The sequence below is a fragment of the Pan paniscus genome, chromosome 3 (genome assembly GCF_029289425.2).
Source record: "Pan paniscus chromosome 3, NHGRI_mPanPan1-v2.0_pri, whole genome shotgun sequence".
Lineage (NCBI taxonomy): Eukaryota > Metazoa > Chordata > Mammalia > Primates > Hominidae > Pan > Pan paniscus.
Window position 1 is genome coordinate 122,435,906 of NC_073252.2, and position 17,997 is coordinate 122,453,902.

General features: G+C 33.3%; 1 protein-coding gene across 2 annotated transcripts in view; it reads right to left on the minus strand.

The window, feature by feature from the left end:
- Window positions 1-4,710: 4,710 nt before the first annotated feature.
- Window positions 4,711-17,997, minus strand: part of ANKRD50 (ankyrin repeat domain containing 50) — a 47,670-nt gene continuing 34,383 nt past the window's right edge. For both annotated transcript variants that reach the window (XM_003816396.5, XM_034959113.3), the window contains 2 exons: window positions 9,216-12,766; window positions 4,711-7,745 (listed from right to left, as the gene is read on the minus strand). In XM_003816396.5, the coding sequence (XP_003816444.1) occupies window positions 9,219-12,766 (3,548 nt within the window). In that variant the 3' untranslated portion in view covers window positions 4,711-7,745; window positions 9,216-9,218. The remainder of the gene's footprint in view (window positions 7,746-9,215; window positions 12,767-17,997) is intronic.

A 17,997-nucleotide genomic window follows, 5' to 3' on the forward strand; every position in this document is an offset into this window, starting at 1 on the left:
AACAGATCACATGTCCATCAATGGTGACAACCATTGGTTTTATTTAATAGATTTATCTTTTAAGAGATGTCATATAAGTGAAATGATATAATAAATAGGCGATTGTGCCTGGCTTATTTTACTTAGTGTAATGCTTTTGGGATGCATCCATGTTGTAGCATGTATGAGTAGCATGACTTTTTAATCCTGAGTAGTATTCTGCATTCCCCTGTAAGCTTATACCACAATTTGTTCATCCATTCACAAGTTCATAGCTGTGATACATACATACTGTGGAATACTACTCAGCAACATAAAAATACACCACCATTGATACACAAAACTTGGGTAAATCTCAAGGGAGTTCAGGGTAAAAAAGTCAATCTCAAAAGGTTACATACTCTGTTATTCCACTTATGTAACTTTTTTAAATGATAAAATTATAAAAATAGAGACTAGACTAGTGGTTGCCAGGAGAAAGGAATGAAGGGGTTGGGTAGGAAGGTGGGTGAGGTTATAAAAAGGGCAACAAGAAGGCTCCTTGTAGTTAAGGAACTGTTTTTATTTCGACTATTGTGTAGAGACAGGAACCTATATATGTGATAACATTTAATAGAACTATGTATTAGTTATACAAACACACACACACTTCAGAAATGAGTACAAGTAAAAATGGGGAAATCTAAATAAGATGAGTGGATATTGTCAATGTTAACATACTGGCTATGATGTTCTGTAGTTTTGCAAGTTGTCACCATGGGAGAAAACTAGATAAAGGGTATATAGGATCTATGGGATCTCTTTGTATTATTTCTTACGATTGCATGTGAATCTATGATCATCTAAATAAAAATTTCAACTAAAAAGACTGACAATATCAAGTGTGTGTGAAAATGTGGAGAAACAAAAAATCTCATCCATTCCTGGTGAGAATGCAAAATGGTACACCCATTTTTGAAAAGGTTTTGTTAGTTTCTTATAAATTTTAACTATACACCTAGCAACCCAGGAATCCCACTCCTAGATATTACTCAAGACAAATGAAATCACATATTGATATAAATATCTAAACGCAAATGCTTACAGAAGCTTCTTTCATATTAGCCAACAACTGGAAACAACTCAAATGCTATGAACTTGTGAATGGATAAACAAATTGTGGTATAAGCTTACAGTGGAATACAGAATACTACTCAGGATTAAAAAGCTATGCTACTCATACATACTAAAAGATGGATGCATTCCAAAAGCATTATGCTAAGTAAAATAAGCCAGGCATAATCAATTATTTATTATATCATTTCACTTATATGACATCTCTAAAAAGATAAAACTATTAAGAAATGAAACCAATGGTTGTCAGAGGCTGGGGATAAGAGGAGAAAATTGATTAGGGTGGCACAAAAAGTAACTGCGGTTTTTTTTACTTTTAATGGAAAGAACTGCAATTACTTTTGCACCAACCTAATAAGAACCGTTACTTAAGGTAAAGAGGATCTAAATCCATGAAGGATATAACAACTTCATTGATTGGCAGAGTAAAGATATTAATAGAAACAAATCAATTCGCCCAACACCACATTTATCTGTAGATTCAGTGCAATCCTAATCAAAATTTCAGATTAAAAAAATAATTAAGAAGACTATTATAAAGTTTTATGGAAAGCAGAAGGCCAAAAGAAAAAAAAAAAGCCAAGGCAATCTTGAGGGAAAAAGTGGGAGAATTTATACTATCAGATATTAAACTTATTATAAAGGTACAGTGATTAAGTGGATATAATATTGGCTCAAGGAAGGACAAAAAGACCAACCTATATAAGAGTACCTGATTTATAACAAAGTTACCACTAAAATGCAGTGACAGATAACTGCTCAATAAATAATGCTGGATTAACTTGATAATTAAGAAAAGTAAAACTATTTGAACATAAAAGAATATCATCATGACCTTGGGATAGGCAATTTTTAAACAATAGGACACAAAAAGCATAACTACTAAAAAATACCAGATTAAATAAGAATCTTTGTTTATAAAAATATGTCATTATGAGAGTGAAATGGCAAAGCACAGAATCTAAGAAGACATTTGCATTGCATACGCTATAAAATGACTTAAATCCAAAATATAAAAGAATTTCTACAAGCCAAGAAACTCAAGGGGAAAAAATGTGCAAATTTCTCGACAAGATAGGATATCCAAATGGACAGAAATCATATGTAACAGTGGCTGATTCATTAGTCATCTGGGAAATGCAAATTCAAACCTCAATGTAATGCTAGTATAGAACCAAACAGAATTAAGAAAAGAAAAAGAGGAAAATGAAATACCAAATGTTGGTAAAGATGTAGAGCAACAGAGAGTAAAAATTAATAAAACCACTTGAGAAAACTGCTGGGCACTAGCTATTAAAGCTCATCATACACATAACCTAAAATCCAGTAATTTTGTTCATATTATTAAAAAGAAATGTATGCACACGGATACCAAATATATGTACAAAACTATTAATTGCAGTATTCTTAAGACCCCCAAACTGGAAAGAATCCAAATGTCCATTAGTAGTAAAATGTATTTTAAAAAGTATGGTATATCCACCCACCGGAATACTGTGCAACAATTCAAAAAGGACAAACAAAACAGTGTAAATGAATTTCACAAACATAATGTTAAGGGAAAGAAACCAGCACAGAAAGGACATATTGTTTGATTCAATTTATGTAAAGTTAAAAAAAAACAGTTAATACTAATGGTAATGGAAGTCAGAAGAGTGGTTTTCTTTCTTGGGGGTAATGTCTGGAAATGGCAAGGTAGGTTTCTGAGATTAAAGTTACAGTCAACATCTTGATCCAGGTAATAAACAGGTTTGTTCAATTTGTAAAAAATTATACCATAGCAACTTAGGATTTGTGTATTTTCCTAAATATCCATGTTAGAGTTCAATGTAAGTTTACAAATGAAATAGGGGTAACAGACATACCCGTTAAAATGTAACATCAATTCTATCAGGATATACCATTATCAGTGTTCACACATATAGAACAATAATGAGTAAAAAATATAGGCACACAGGGGTCTTCTAAACATTACAAATATATTCTTCTAAGAATACAGCCCTCAGAACTTAGCTAAATTTTGCCAGTGTGGTAATAATGGTGTGAATTTAAGAGTAGAAATGTAAACATGCAGTAAATTTCAAATACTTTTATTTTTAAATTGGCTAATTATAATTTTACTGTAACAGCAAGACTGGTAAGCAGAGGCTATATCTTGAAAATAAGATTAGCACAAATATTTGCACAATAAATGAATTTTTCACAGAAATTCTACAACATAATCCTCAGGGTGTATCTCATCACTGCTACATTCAGCCCTTCCTATCTGTGGATTCTGCATCTACAGATTCTCCCAATCACATATGGAAAATACAATATTGGAGAGATGCAGAATCTGTAAATACAGGAGGCCAACTGTGGGACTTGAGCATACAAAGATTTTAGTACCCACCTGGGTTCCTGGAACCAATCCACCCAGGATACAGTGGGACGACTGTAGTTGTAATCCTTCCAACTGCTAGGGCAAAGGAGTGAAAACATTAATTATCACCAAGTTCTCACAGTGTATTTCCTTGGACCATTAGCTAGAAAACTCCATGTAAGTTTATTTAGCTACCGGTCTGTTTTTAAATTCTTCTATGTATACCATACATTTGTGTTTAAACACATTGTTATATTATTAATTTTTTAGAATAAGATTTATATTAATTCAACAAATTTATAAAAAAATATAACTGCAGAACACTACAATTTTCATGAAATTACAGAACAGAAGATACCTTGTTGGCCTTTTTAGAAACCTCTCTTTGGAGTAATAGGATAGTTATTCATTAGTAAACATAGGGAGATTGTTTCCAGGACTCCTCTTGGATACCAAAATCCTCAGACACTCCTGTCCCTTATATGAAATGGCACAACATTTATATATAACCTACGCATATGCTCTGTATACTTTAAATCATCTCTAGATTACTTACAATACCTAATACAATGCCTACACATCACTTCATTCAGGTGGACTCAGGTAGTACTTGGCACATAGCAAATTTGTTTTTCAGAACTTTAGAATTTTCTTTCCGAATATTTTATCTGAGATTGGTTGCATCCAGGGATGTGGAACCCACAAATTCAAAAAGCCATTTGTGTGTATGTATACATACAGCATGTGTATGCATACATACAGCATGTGTATGCTGTGTTCTGGTGGGGAAAGAGGTCATGAAGAAGTGACGCAAGTTTACTGAGTGAAGAAACACACAAATTTTATTTAGAAAATGAATGACCATGTTTGCAATAAACTCCCAAAATATCTGCCATAAGATGGCCATAATATTCTGATGATCAAGGAGCACACATATACAAAATTTATTGGATTACTGCAATTCTCAGAGGCGCAAAACCTGACATGGTGTGATATAGTATATAATCAGTCACGGGGGGCGGGGGAAAGAACATTAAGTCTTTAAAAAGGCTTAGGAAGACATAAACACTAAATCTTTCTGTTTTTCTACCTTCCTTTGGACAGTGTTATATTTCACTTTCTTCTTTGCAAAATGTTTCCAAATTCATTTGCTCAGGATTTATTTAAGATAATAACTTAAAACAACTAACAGTTGTTTATGCTATATGCATATCATGCATGTTCTACTGGTTCAAGGACAAAATTAAAACAAGATCTTCTCTGTAAAGCAAATATATTTATTATGCACTTTCATATACACAGGGATTTTTTGAGTAATATCATACAAGGGATAAAATAAAACTTTTACAATGTGAAATTCAATGTACATTTTAGGCTATTTACATACCTCAAACCAAGGGAAAAATAAAAAGAAAGCATTTGTTTGCAACTACATTTGCTGAGAAGTGTAAATGGAGGACATTAAGCAAAACAAATATTTGCATAGCCAAAACAATATTGAGAAAAGTATTTACTTCTGTTTTTTAAGTATCAAACTATTTTTGGTGAGAATTCCAGTGAGGGTGGGGGTGAAAACAAAGAACAAAAATTATTGGCTGTACTTTGCAGTACGCACTGATTTCAGGTCATTTTTCCTTCCAAAACCTTTCTTAGAAACATTCAGATTTTTATTTCATTACTGTATTTTTATCACTTTCCTTATTATAAACTCATGATATTTAGGGAATAGACACAGACGGAATGTTATAAAAATGTTATAATCACATGCCATCATAGTTGTGTAGTGGCAACAGCTGATTTATAAAATTTAAAGATTTTAATTTCAAAAATATCTATTAAGGAGTTTTATATTTGGAGGACAATTTTTACTTTTTAATGGAGCAGAAGCCACTTTCATTTATAGTATTAAATCCCCCACAGAAACAAATAAGCAAGGCAGGGCATCTCCAGCACCCATCCTATCATCCTTATCCTAACTCAAAGTCATTTATGTTCTATTCCAAAACATAATTTATATAAAAACATCCCGAGGAATACTTACTTTTGAAAATCGTATTTTTCCAATAGGTTCTCTTCCTACCAATTGCTTCAAGTGTATATAGTATGGATATGAAAACAGTTAGCTCTTTGAAAAACATAAATCCCTTATGCAATGTCATATCTTCGCCCTTTGGACACAAGGTGCAATTTTGTAAAAACAATAAAATTAAATAAATACAATTTCAATAATTCAAAGTTAACAGAAAAACTGGCAGCTTTCAGGGTTCTCTTGCTAAAGAAAAATACATGTAATAGAAATTAGAGCTTCATCCTCTACAGTAATGTAAATGTACTGTATTTGAGATATGAGTAAAGTTGGTTCTAATAATAGTATGTGTTCATATTTATTAATAGACTCATTAACACTTTTAAGGCTACTTTGCAAGAGTCCTATTAAGTTTATTTAATAAATGTCCCATAGGGACAAGAATTCAATACTTGAAACATTCACATTTGAGTTATTAATATTGCCATGTCACCTTAATATCAATTGAACTTATCAACTTATCTCGTAGTCCTCACTATGACTTATAGATGACAGACAAAATGAGTTTTGCTGACTTTAAAAAATAAAAGCAAGAAAAGCCTTACAATAAGATTCAAGTGAAACATTTATCATGATTATACATTTCTATTTCCACGAACAATGTATCACATGTGTCCTTCATATATGAAGATGACATTACTGACCTTTGTTATTAGGACATATTCTAAAGATTTTGTTCTAGAAGTAGCAATGGTTTTGTGCTGAATCTCCAAATTCTCTTTCCTCATTCCTCCTTATCAACAGTACATGAAAAGAACAGAATTTCTGGGTTCTATAAGATTAACAGGCCCATTCTAAGATCAAATCCACAACCTTGGCTTCTAAACTATTATGACAACTTTTCCAGACATATAAACGACCCATCTAAGCTACAGCTCCACTGATTTAAGAGTAAGGAGACTAAGGCTGTGGGACACATGCTCATTTGAACCAATTTTACCTTCCTTGTCATGAATTTCTCTCTTAACCCTGGCATCCAGCCCTCCTGCATGCAATTGTACAAAGAAGAAAACAGGAAAGAGTATGAGGATAGAAAAGTGCAAATCCATCACTATTAAGTAACAATAAAAAGTACACATGTGCTATGATTGACAGGTGAGTGGTGTCATCTGTGAAGGGCAGCACATTTTATATTCATCCAGAATATTCATCCAACCAAACCATTAAAATTAATCCAATTGATTTTGAGTGGGGCTATTTTGGTCATGCAGCAATTTACAAAATAGAAACCGCTGAGAGAGAAGCCAGCAAAATTAATTTATTTAGCCAGGAGGAAGAGGTCAGTTTAGTCAATGAATTATTCAGGGATCAAAAATCTACCCTTAGATAGACAGGTGCATTTCTCTCTGCACACACATGTGACTGAGGCATGGCTTTGTCCCTGAGAATTTTCATGCCTCAGGAATGATAGTCTGTCTTCTTAGAGGTGTAATGACAAAGTGAATGGAAGGTGAAATTGTATCCCAGCGGATGAAATAGGACTTTGTTCTGCCCACAGACTGGTTGGTTGTTTGTTCTGACATGTTTAGCCAGAGATGAGAAGAATTCTACTGGGAAAATCCAGATTTAAACTACTTAAAGCAGCTCCCTAAATTACTATAAAATATTTTTTTTAAACTGCCAAGAAATCATTTTTTCATTTCAATGTGATATTTATATAGAAACTGATTTTTATCCGATGCTGAAGGTGTAGTGAACATAGAACAGTTGCAAGATTTGTTTTATTGAGCAACGTCTTTAAAGATACAAGAAACAGGCCATACACTACAATGCAATGTGACTGAAACAGTATGTTTAAGTTTCTTTTGCCACAAAAAGAAAAAAAAATAAATACAAGGAACACTGCCTTTTCATATATATTTGATTATGGCACATGCACATTTTTTATCACATCTTAACTTAAAATACTCAAATTTTCTTTTCAGCTTTTATCAGGGAACTGCAGTATGTATCTGCATTTTTAAAAAGTGCTTATTCCTGTGTAGTGAATACAAAGCACACAAAATGAAATTTTTTAAGCACAGAGGGTTACATTGAGAAGGCAGCCTTACTATTTAGGCACATTACAGTAATTAAGGTAACTGTACTGCAGAGATCACATTCTTCATTTTTTTTGTTTTTTCAGCAAATCAACAGGCATATGTTTCCATCCAGTAGCTGAAGAACCACTCCATCACAATGTCTTCTGTTTCACAGAATAGGAAACTAATGCAAAAGTTAAAAAAAAATTATTTTCTACATTGTATTATATAGCTACGTATCATTTTAAAACTTTATATAATACATTTACCTCTATATATCCTTATCTATATATTTACCATGCAAAGCACAAAGCAGACTTAACTATTATTTAACTTATAAGCCACTTTTTAAATTCCACAAAATGTTTACCTTAATTCTGGTGTTTCATTTTTAATACGTATTTATATTTTGCCTTTAAAACAGATATCATGAGAGTTGAAAGGGTGCACCATCAGAACTAATTATTTTAAAAACGAATTGCATTTGGGGACTGAATTAAGTACTTTATTCAAATTATTTTTGAATGACATTTGGTCACCCCTAGATTCACATTGAAGGCTGTTTATTATTAGAAGATATGAGGAATTTATCTATAATAGTGTTTCACCTATTATATCCCTAAAATATATTTACAAAGACAGAAGCAGCAAAAAGGAAAGAGTATATATAATTTTGTTAGAGGAAGAAAAATCATTAAGCAAAGTGGGATAAATATAGCTGCAGTGTAAGCTAGGAAAGACCCCTAATAAAATCTTCAGATTTATCTCCAATATAGGAAATGTGCTTCTGAAAAAGTATCTAAAATATAAAACTTACATACCTATTTTCCCACTAACATCCCCTATATTATTAATGAAGTATCCTTTGTTACAGGAAGGAGAAAAAAAATTTTTATTTAACAAATATGACTATTTTATCCAGGTATAAAGTGCCCTAAATACCAATATTGCAAAAACATCCATTTACCATTTTTCACGTCTATGCCTTATGTGTGAAAACATTACTTAGAAGAGTCTCAAGAGATCTGTCATTATAAAAACTACCTTCTAATAAGTTTTTGACTTCTTTCTGAGTGAAAAGGAATGAAATTAATATTTACTATCTACTATGTGCTACAGACATTATTGCATTCAAACCAAAAAGATGAGTTTGAAACAGCCCCTCCCTCTGACACCATCAAAGTTCTTTTAAAAGGAGGACATAACTGAATAGGAAAGAATTCTTAATCTGGGATCCATAAGTAGTATATTCATTCATTCATTCATTAGTTCATTCACTTATTCAACAAATTTTTACTGGGAAACTACCATAGGTCCAAGCACTATTCCAAGTACATGAAATACAGTAGTGAACAGATAGAAAACCCTACCCTCACAAAGGTTGTATTTTTAGTTCAGAGGAGAAAAATAATAAAGAAAACATCTGAAGTATTTTAAATAGTAAGTGCTTTGGATAACATAATGCAGGCAAGGGGGAAAGGAGTGCTAGAGGCAGAAGAATTCTGATGTAAAGGGGTGATGAGGCAGGTCTGGCCCAGATGACATCTGAGCAGAGATTAACTGAGGGAATTGGCCTTGTGATCAGGGGAAAGAGCATTCCAAGTAGAGGGAACTCTACTTTTGTTTTTTACTCTTTATGTTGACAAAATATTACCTTTTATAATGGTGTTTCCTTTTTATAGTTGAAGCTAGGGTCAGAACCTTCAATCTGAAGCTTCAGAGCTTGTTTAAGGCTTAATTCTGTCTCTGAGGAAGGGTATCCCTCCAACACTTCCTGATGCCCTCTATCTTGCATTGTTCGTGGGACTGAAACCCTACCAAGAAAAACCTGGTTGCTCTGAAGATGATAATTTGGATTTGTCATTATTCCATTTCTCTTCTTCTGTTCCCCACTTTGTTGGTGAATAAGAAACTGCTGTTGAGATCGACCAATTTCCTGCTGAGCTGAAGGTATCATAATTTTGCATTGAGATTCTGCTGGCATCTGTTTAGGTGGTGCAGCAGTCCCGGATTTGGCTATAGGTCCTCTTCTATCAAACTGAGTCATTTCATATTCTAAAACCTTTGGCTGTGAAGAATTACTTTGTTTCGCTTTTTTCCCAGCTGATCCAGACTTGGCAGAATTTTCTGATTTCCCCCCTTTATTTGCTTTAGTTGACTTCAAACTGGGCTTTACTTGACTCCACTCAAATTCACTACTTGGTGAATTATGACTCTGTCCTAAGGACTGTGTTGTGGAAGATGGGGAAACAATTGACTGTCGACTTCTACTGCGTGGCAATGAATGCTGCTGAATTTGTTCTGTAAATGACAAGTTATGAAAGCTATCAATTGGCACTGTTTGAGCCGTTGCTGTAGATGAAGTAGTTCTCAAAGATGAATTTTTTGAGCTTTTCAGGGAATTATTTGACAGTGATGACTTCTGCCGGTCAACTGTAGAATCTGGAGATTCTGAAGGAGAACTAAAAGCATGAGCAGGCCCATTAGGTAAACCACGTAACGAAGGCTGCATATCCCCTCCACCAGTACTACCAGAGCTATTTGATTTAATTGTTAATGACTGCACTTTTGAAGACAATGACTGTAGAGGTTTTTGCTCCATTGTGTGAACAGGAGATGGGGAACAGCCATTCAAACTAGATGCACCGTATTTTTCTAATAATTTAATTATCTGAGAATGTCCATTTTTGGCTGCAACACGCATAGCAGTGCGTCCAAATTGATCAGCATGGTTTGGATCAGCACCATGCTCTAATAAGACCTGCACAACATCAATGTGCCCTTCCTGGGCTGCAATACAGAGTGCAGTTGCACCTTGGTTACATGTATGGTCAACTACAGCACCATGTTCAATCAGAAGCTGAACCACTTTTACATGGCCCTGCCAGGCTGCAGACTGCAAAGCAGAGCGCTTTTCATTGTCTGCAGCATTGACATCAGCATGGTATGCTATCAGGACCTGCACCATTTCCATATGGCCTTGCCAACAAGACACATGAAGTGCTGTCCTTCCTTCAGCATCACTTGCTTCTACGTTTGCACCATTTTCTAAAAAATATTCGGCCATTGTAAGCTGATTTTCTAAGGCCAAGATATAAAGTGTAGGCCGACCATCAGCATCTTTGCAGTTAACATCAGCACCATGGCTAAAAAGCAATTCAACAATGTCCCTGTGCCCTTCTAATGCAGCAACCCGCAGTGCGTTTCTTCCATCATAACCTCTTTGATCAATGTTGGATTTGTTTTCCAGTAATATTTGAACACAATCATAATGACCCTCTTGTGAAGCTAATATGAAAGGGATTCGTCCATCATTGTCAATCTCATTTGTTCTAGCACCTTGTTCAATAAGTGCTTCACATATCAATCTGTGCCCTTCAAAAGCTGCCATGTGCAAAGGTGTCCATCCAGCATCATCTCTGTGATTTTCATCTAACCCTCTATCCAGTAGAGTACGTACCACCTCAACATTTCCTTGTGCTGAAGCTATACTGAGGACTGTCCTACCTTCACTATCAATACTATCCACAGCTGCACCCCAAAACAAAAGTGTATTTACAACTGATGCATGACCCATAGAAGCTGCTGCTAAGAGGGGTGTACGGCCATTGTTATCTGTGTGATCTACATCTGCTCCCCCTTCTAGAAGCAAGTCAACCACATCAACATGTCCTTCATAGGCAGCTACCAGCAGTGGAGTCATGCCATCTTTATCACAATGATCTACTTCAGCACCTCGATCAATTAAAAGGCTAACAACTGATGCGTGCCCTTTACTTGCAGGCACACAAAGTGCAGCTACAGAGAGTGCAGTCCTGCCATCAACATCCTCATGATTTACTTCTGCTCCATGGTCCAGTAGGTGTTCCACAATCTCTCTATGTCCCATGTATGCTGCTGCTATCAAAGCAGTTCTACCTTCATTATCAGCTTTGTTCACTTCAGCGCCATGTTGTAGCAAATTCAGTACAATATCCTCGTGTCCTCCCCATGCTGCTGCTCTCAAAGCTGTTCGGCTATCAGCATCTGCACAATCCACTTTTACGCCAGCATAAAGTAGTGCAGAAACTACCTCAGTATGGCCACCCCAAGCAGCAGATCTTAATGCTGTCCAACCATCCTGATCAGTATGATTAATATTTGCTCCACACCCAATCAAACAATTAACCACCTTGGTATGTCCTTGTCTAGCCGCTAGGGTGAGTGGTGTATGTCCATGAGCATCTTCTATCTCTAAATCTGCTCCCCTAGAGACAAGTAAATTGACTACATCAAGACTGCCACTATATGCAGCATTAGCCAATAATGTTCTCCCATTTGAATCACACTGATTTACTGAAGCTCCATTATCTAATAATGTCCGAATGGAATCCTCTCTTTCTAAGGCTTGTCGAACTATGCACGATGTGCGATCGTCTTCACTGTTGACATGAGCCCCAGCTTTAACCAACAGCTGTAGCACTTCTTGTTCCTTGGGTATCAAAGTAGAAAGGGAATCTCTGACAGGTGTACCATTCCATATCATCCACAGAGCTAACTCCGCTGTCTCTAATTGTAAGTTTGAGTTAATTAAGTGCAATGCAAATTCTTGTGCTTCCAATGGTGTTAAATTCTTGGCTTGACAGGTATAACTCATAGCCAACATTCTGTGTCCTTCTGCTGCATTACATAAATACTTCTGAGTACAGTGTTTCACATCCAGAAGCCACTCTGCAAAACTATAATGAAACAGTATTTTTGTATTTCCTAGTCCATCAACAAGAAGTTTGGAGAGGACATCTAACTTGCGTTGAAAATCTTCCAAAGTTAACGACATGTTTTTGGTCCATACTGCGTGATATAATTCCGTTATGGTCAAAGGTCGGCAGGCTGCAAGAATCACATTCAAAATAGGCTGAACCTTTGCAAATTGTTTTCTTACAAAAAGTCTTTGGCACAGCCAGAGATATAAACCATTTAGAGTTCCTGGGATGTCACGAATTTCTCTTAACATAATAAAATTTTCTACAACTCCATCTAAAACTCGTTCTAGGTAAAGAAAGCATCCACTGCTTTTAATGTGCAGTTGATTTAACATCTCTGCAGTTTCTTTTGTGAGGTGTTGTCGCAAAGCTTCTTCTTGATCTAAACGATGAAGAATGTACTGCTGAACATCCTTGACAATATATGCCTTCCGAAGGTCATCTAAACTTATTTTTCGAAAACCTAAAGAAGAGATAAAAAAGTAGATGTAATCAGTTGAAAAGGATTATAGAAGTACCATATCTTCAAAGAGAATGTCTTCAACATATAATAAACAAATAAATCAATTAATAAATTAATACTAATAAGCAGATCAATTCATACCTATTAGTATGTAAATCAGTTTTCTTTTCTTTCTGCAAAAACACACTGATGGCAGAAAAATTTCATTTTCCTACCTACAAATCGAACTACTTATTCCTTTAGTAGCTTGGTGCCTCTCTCAACTCCATTGTAATAGATACTAATTAAGAAGCAGACAGTCTTACATAACCATAAAAGTACCCAGTTAACATCATCTGAACTCCCAAGTGATTGGGAAAAAAAGTTGCAGGAGACATAACAAGTAAGGTTTCTTTTTACAAAATCTCTTCCATATAAATAATTTATATATTTTCACCTATACACTTGAATATACACTAGCCTTAATTATGTGACTGAATATTTACATCCAATTAGAATATCCAGTCATTGTCTTTAAACTACATTACTGTACATTTTATCAAACTAAAATAACTAAATCTCAGACCATCAATAAATAGCTTGAACCAATTAAGATCCAACTTTTTGGCTAAATTATGGTCAAAAAACTTCAGCACTGTAAAATAAATAATAAGATTTAAACCAACCTAAAAATATACTAGCTATAGCTATTTTAAACTCATTTTAAGTTCTTTAAAGGAAGCCATAATTTCACTGTCTAAAGGCAGATGACATCATGATATACAGATATGAACTTATTAGACAATTGTGTATTCATCTTACAGAACAAAAAACTGCTAAGTGAATGAACTTATCAAGTCTCTAACATGACCAGATTTGCATTTTGAAGGAATATTCTAACATCTAAAGAAGAACTGGAGCAAGTCAAGATTAAAGGAAAAACGATTTTTAAAGAGGCTGTGATTCACTCTAGATGAAAATCACTATGAGCCTGAACAGCCATGGTGGTGGCAGCAGTTGCAGCAGCAGCAGCAAAAATAACGTGATGGACTTGGGAATTTTTAATAAGAGCTAGATTATACAGTGTTTGGTGAATGTGGAGAAGTAAAGAGAGAAGGACGAGTCAAAGCTGACATTAACTTGTGGCTCTACCAACAGGACTGAAAAAGAGACCAGTGAAGGACAAATAATAGGTTTGGAGAAAAAGCTGATGAACTCAATTTTGTAATACTAAGCTTTAAGTATGTAGACAAAATGGACAGTTATTGAAAAATTAAAAACAACCTACCAAGAATAAAATATGAATAACAGTTGTCCTAATATAGCCCTTTGTATATAGATTTATACAGCCCTAAATCTATATAAAATAGAATCTAATTTTACATATATACGTATACACACACAATTGATTATTAAATCCTCAACAGAAATAATTTCAAAAGATAAATTTCAATTGTGAAAAAGTCACTGCTCACCTAAGGAGGGTTTAAAACATACCTAGAAATTTACAGCAATCTATATTTACCAGTGATGTGAGATGATTTGCCTCCAAATCTTTTTCTGTGTGTCCATTTGCTTTTGACTTTATCAATTCACTTTAAAATTTAAGTCAGATAAGGGAAATACCTAGTACATTGCTAATAAAATAAGTTACCTAAGAAATAATACTATTTTACATTATATAGTGTTTTAAAGTTTCTGAAGCAATGTAATACTTTACATTACTTTAATGTAATACTTTATATTACACTACTTGATTTACATGAAAGATAATACATTATGAATAAATATCTAAAATTTAAACCTAATTAACTAAGATGTCATGATTGGAACTTGAGATTATTAAGACAGAAACTCCACAGTAACAGGTAGGGTTCTACAGGAATAAAGGAGAGCAACATTTATTGAGAGTCAACTAAGGTAGCAGTTTAAGTATTCATTATTTATAAAACTTCCTTGTCTGTTAAGCCTGGGAGATAAATATTTCTATTTAAAAAAAATGAGGAACCTAAAGCTCAGAAAGGCTAAATAAATTGCTCACAGTAACACAGCTAGAAAGTGATAAATTTTGGTTGTTTTGTTTGACTTTGAAGTTTGCTCTTTTCATTAAGATAGGAACAAGAATAGAAAGCTGTGAAAGAAAACTCAAGTGTTTGACGGGAATGAAGAGGAGGGAGTAGGGACATAGGATTAATTCTATAAGAAAGTATAGAATTTCATAAAGAAAACTTACAGAGAATTTATAATTTAGAGAATAAATCTCCCCCCAATCTAAATACTTAATAATATGGATTTTAGATAGAAGAAATTATCATGTTCTTTACCAATGATGGTTATAATAGTTATCTGTTCATTAAAACAGAACTAAGAATATCTATTAATCAACAACTTAAATATCTTGAGTTACAGTACTGAAAATAATTACTTTTAAAAATTATAACTTCTGACTAATACACATGTAATCCTCTTATTATGAACACACACAATATATAGCTATCAAAGCACTTTTAAACATAAGATAGGGCTGAAAAATAATCAAAACTTCTAGGGGAATAAAAACATGACTTACTGAAATGATGGACCACCTACCTCCCTATTTCTTTTCTATTCTTACTTGAATAGAAGTATTTTTCTATTCTTTTCTATTCTTACTTGAACTTTTCTATTCTTACTTGAAACATTTCTATTATTTTCTATTCTTGCTTGAATTATTTCTCAGGGTACCGCATTACACAGTACTGGGGAAAACAGAGTGAAAGAGAAGACCTGTGCCAATATTTATAAATTGATGCTTACTGAAATTACTTATTATCATGAAGAACATATGAGGATAAGCAATACGAAAATAAAACCTAAAAATATGACAAGAAGTTTAAGCAAATGCCAGCATATTAATATACAAATAAAATATGTAGGCATTAAAATAGTCATTAAAAAGACAATATGGTGACACTGAAAGGTTTGTCAATGTTAAATTTAAAAAGCAGAAAATCAAATTGATATATAGCATGATCTCAACTAGGAAGGGAAACATATACAGAATTTAACACAATGTGTTAATAATAATTAAGCACTCTTATTATTATCTGGTGTAATATTTGTGTATGTTGTCATTTAAAATATGTTCTAAATGGAGCCTGTAATACTTTTATAATCAGATAAAATAAACACATAAATAATCTTTTAAAAATCTTGGAGGGTTAATTTTTTGTGCACAAAATGTTTTGAAATAGGCTGCTATTTCTTTCAGTCCCATAACAAGGCCTAACAATGATCAGCCTATGAGAATACCCTAGTTGTAGTCAAAATTGTGCTTAGTGCCAAAGTCATTTTCATTAGATTAATTTGAAGCCATTAATGAAAATGCTACTGGTCAGTATAGTGAATACATCAGAAAAGTTATAAAAACTGTCTTTCCAAAGGCTTAATCCTCAGATATGAGTAGGTAAAGCCAATTTAGACATAGTAAAGATCTTAATGTTACTGGCTATGATGATACACTTGCAATTTTAATTTCAAATGCATACAACTAAAAACACATACATTTCAACTTAAAACGTAAGCAAAGACCAGAAAGATATGTGTAGGACATATAGAAGGAAAACTGGAAAATCTAAGGAGAAACTTGAATAAATGCACAGATATGCTATGTTTATGAGTAGAAAGAAAGCATATTTTAAACAGCAAATTCTTTCTTATTTAAATTGCAATTTTATCAAAATCTTAATATTTTTTGGTTTATATCACTGACAGTTATAATTTAAAATATGCTATTACAACCTAGAGGAGCACAGGTAAAAATATATAATTTAAAATAATAATAATGATGGCAAAGAGGGCTGGGAAGTAATTGTGCAAGAAAATTACAAAAATTAAGCCAACATTTTATTTGCATAATAATGCTGACAGATAGTTTAGAAGAGCAGATGAATAGTTTAGAAATAGAGTAATAGTACACAGACATATCTATATGTACACACACCCAAACTTAATGTATGATGGAAAAAAATCACCAAGTAATTGTAAAGGAAGTCAATAAATTGCTGAGAAAATTTATGATTTTACAGATTATTCAAGTTAGAGCTTTATTTCACACCTTTTAGTAAAAAATAGTGTATATGGGCAAAATCATTAAAGGTAAAACTAAGAATACAGAATAGTAAAGGACAATACATTAGAGGTTACATATAATATACTTCAAAATAATTATTATAATTTTAAAAAGCTGAAGAAAATAGTTGCAAAGAATTGAAAAAATATCAAATACAAGCCCTGAAAATCAGTAAGAAAATAACTTTGACTTCCCAATAAAAACATAAAGGTCAGATAGCAGAATTTCATGGAAAAAAGGCAAATTGATGAAATAAGCATAAGGGAGAAAGGGTTCAACAGTAAACAAGAAGTACAAATAAACATAATAGAGTATTTTTCACATACCACATTGACAAATTAAAGAAAGACATAATTCAATACTGGTGCAAGTAAAAAGAAACCACCCAACACTTTCAGGTAGGAATATAATGATATATATCCTTTTGGAAAGCAATTTGACAATATGTATTAATAACTTTAGCAATATCCTTAAATTTTTACCTCAAAATTCCACATCTACCATGAACAGAGAGGTGGTCACATGTTTATATACAGCCCAACAATTTAATAATTAATATCCCAAAAAAAGAAGTAAATTTAACTGGAATTCAAAATGTACATACTCTATAATTCAGCAATTACAAGTCTAGATTTATAACGTAAACTTTCAGCACATGTGCACAAGAATACATGAACAAATATGTTCATGAAGCATTTTTTGTAACAGCAAAAAACTGAAAATGATCTAAATGTCCATGAATAGGATAATGGAAAAATAAAGAGATTTATTGATGGGAAGGAGTACTATCTACCAATTAAAACCAATGAAATGGATTTATAATGAATATGGCTCAAAAATATTGTTGGCTAAAAAAAGACAATCAAATAATAAGAATAATAGCAACGATATATTTCTGAAGCACTTACTATGTATTAGGCATTGTCCTAAGTGCTTCATATGTAATTTGTCATTTAACCTTACAAAAATCCTATAAGAAAAGTAATATTATAATCCCCATTTCATAGATAAGGAAACAGAGGCACAGAGAATATAAATTGTGTAAAGTCACATGGCTAGTGAGTGGTAAAAGCTCAGATGGTGTACGGAGTGTTTCATTTATGTAAACTATAAACATACATAATATAAAATATGAGCTGAA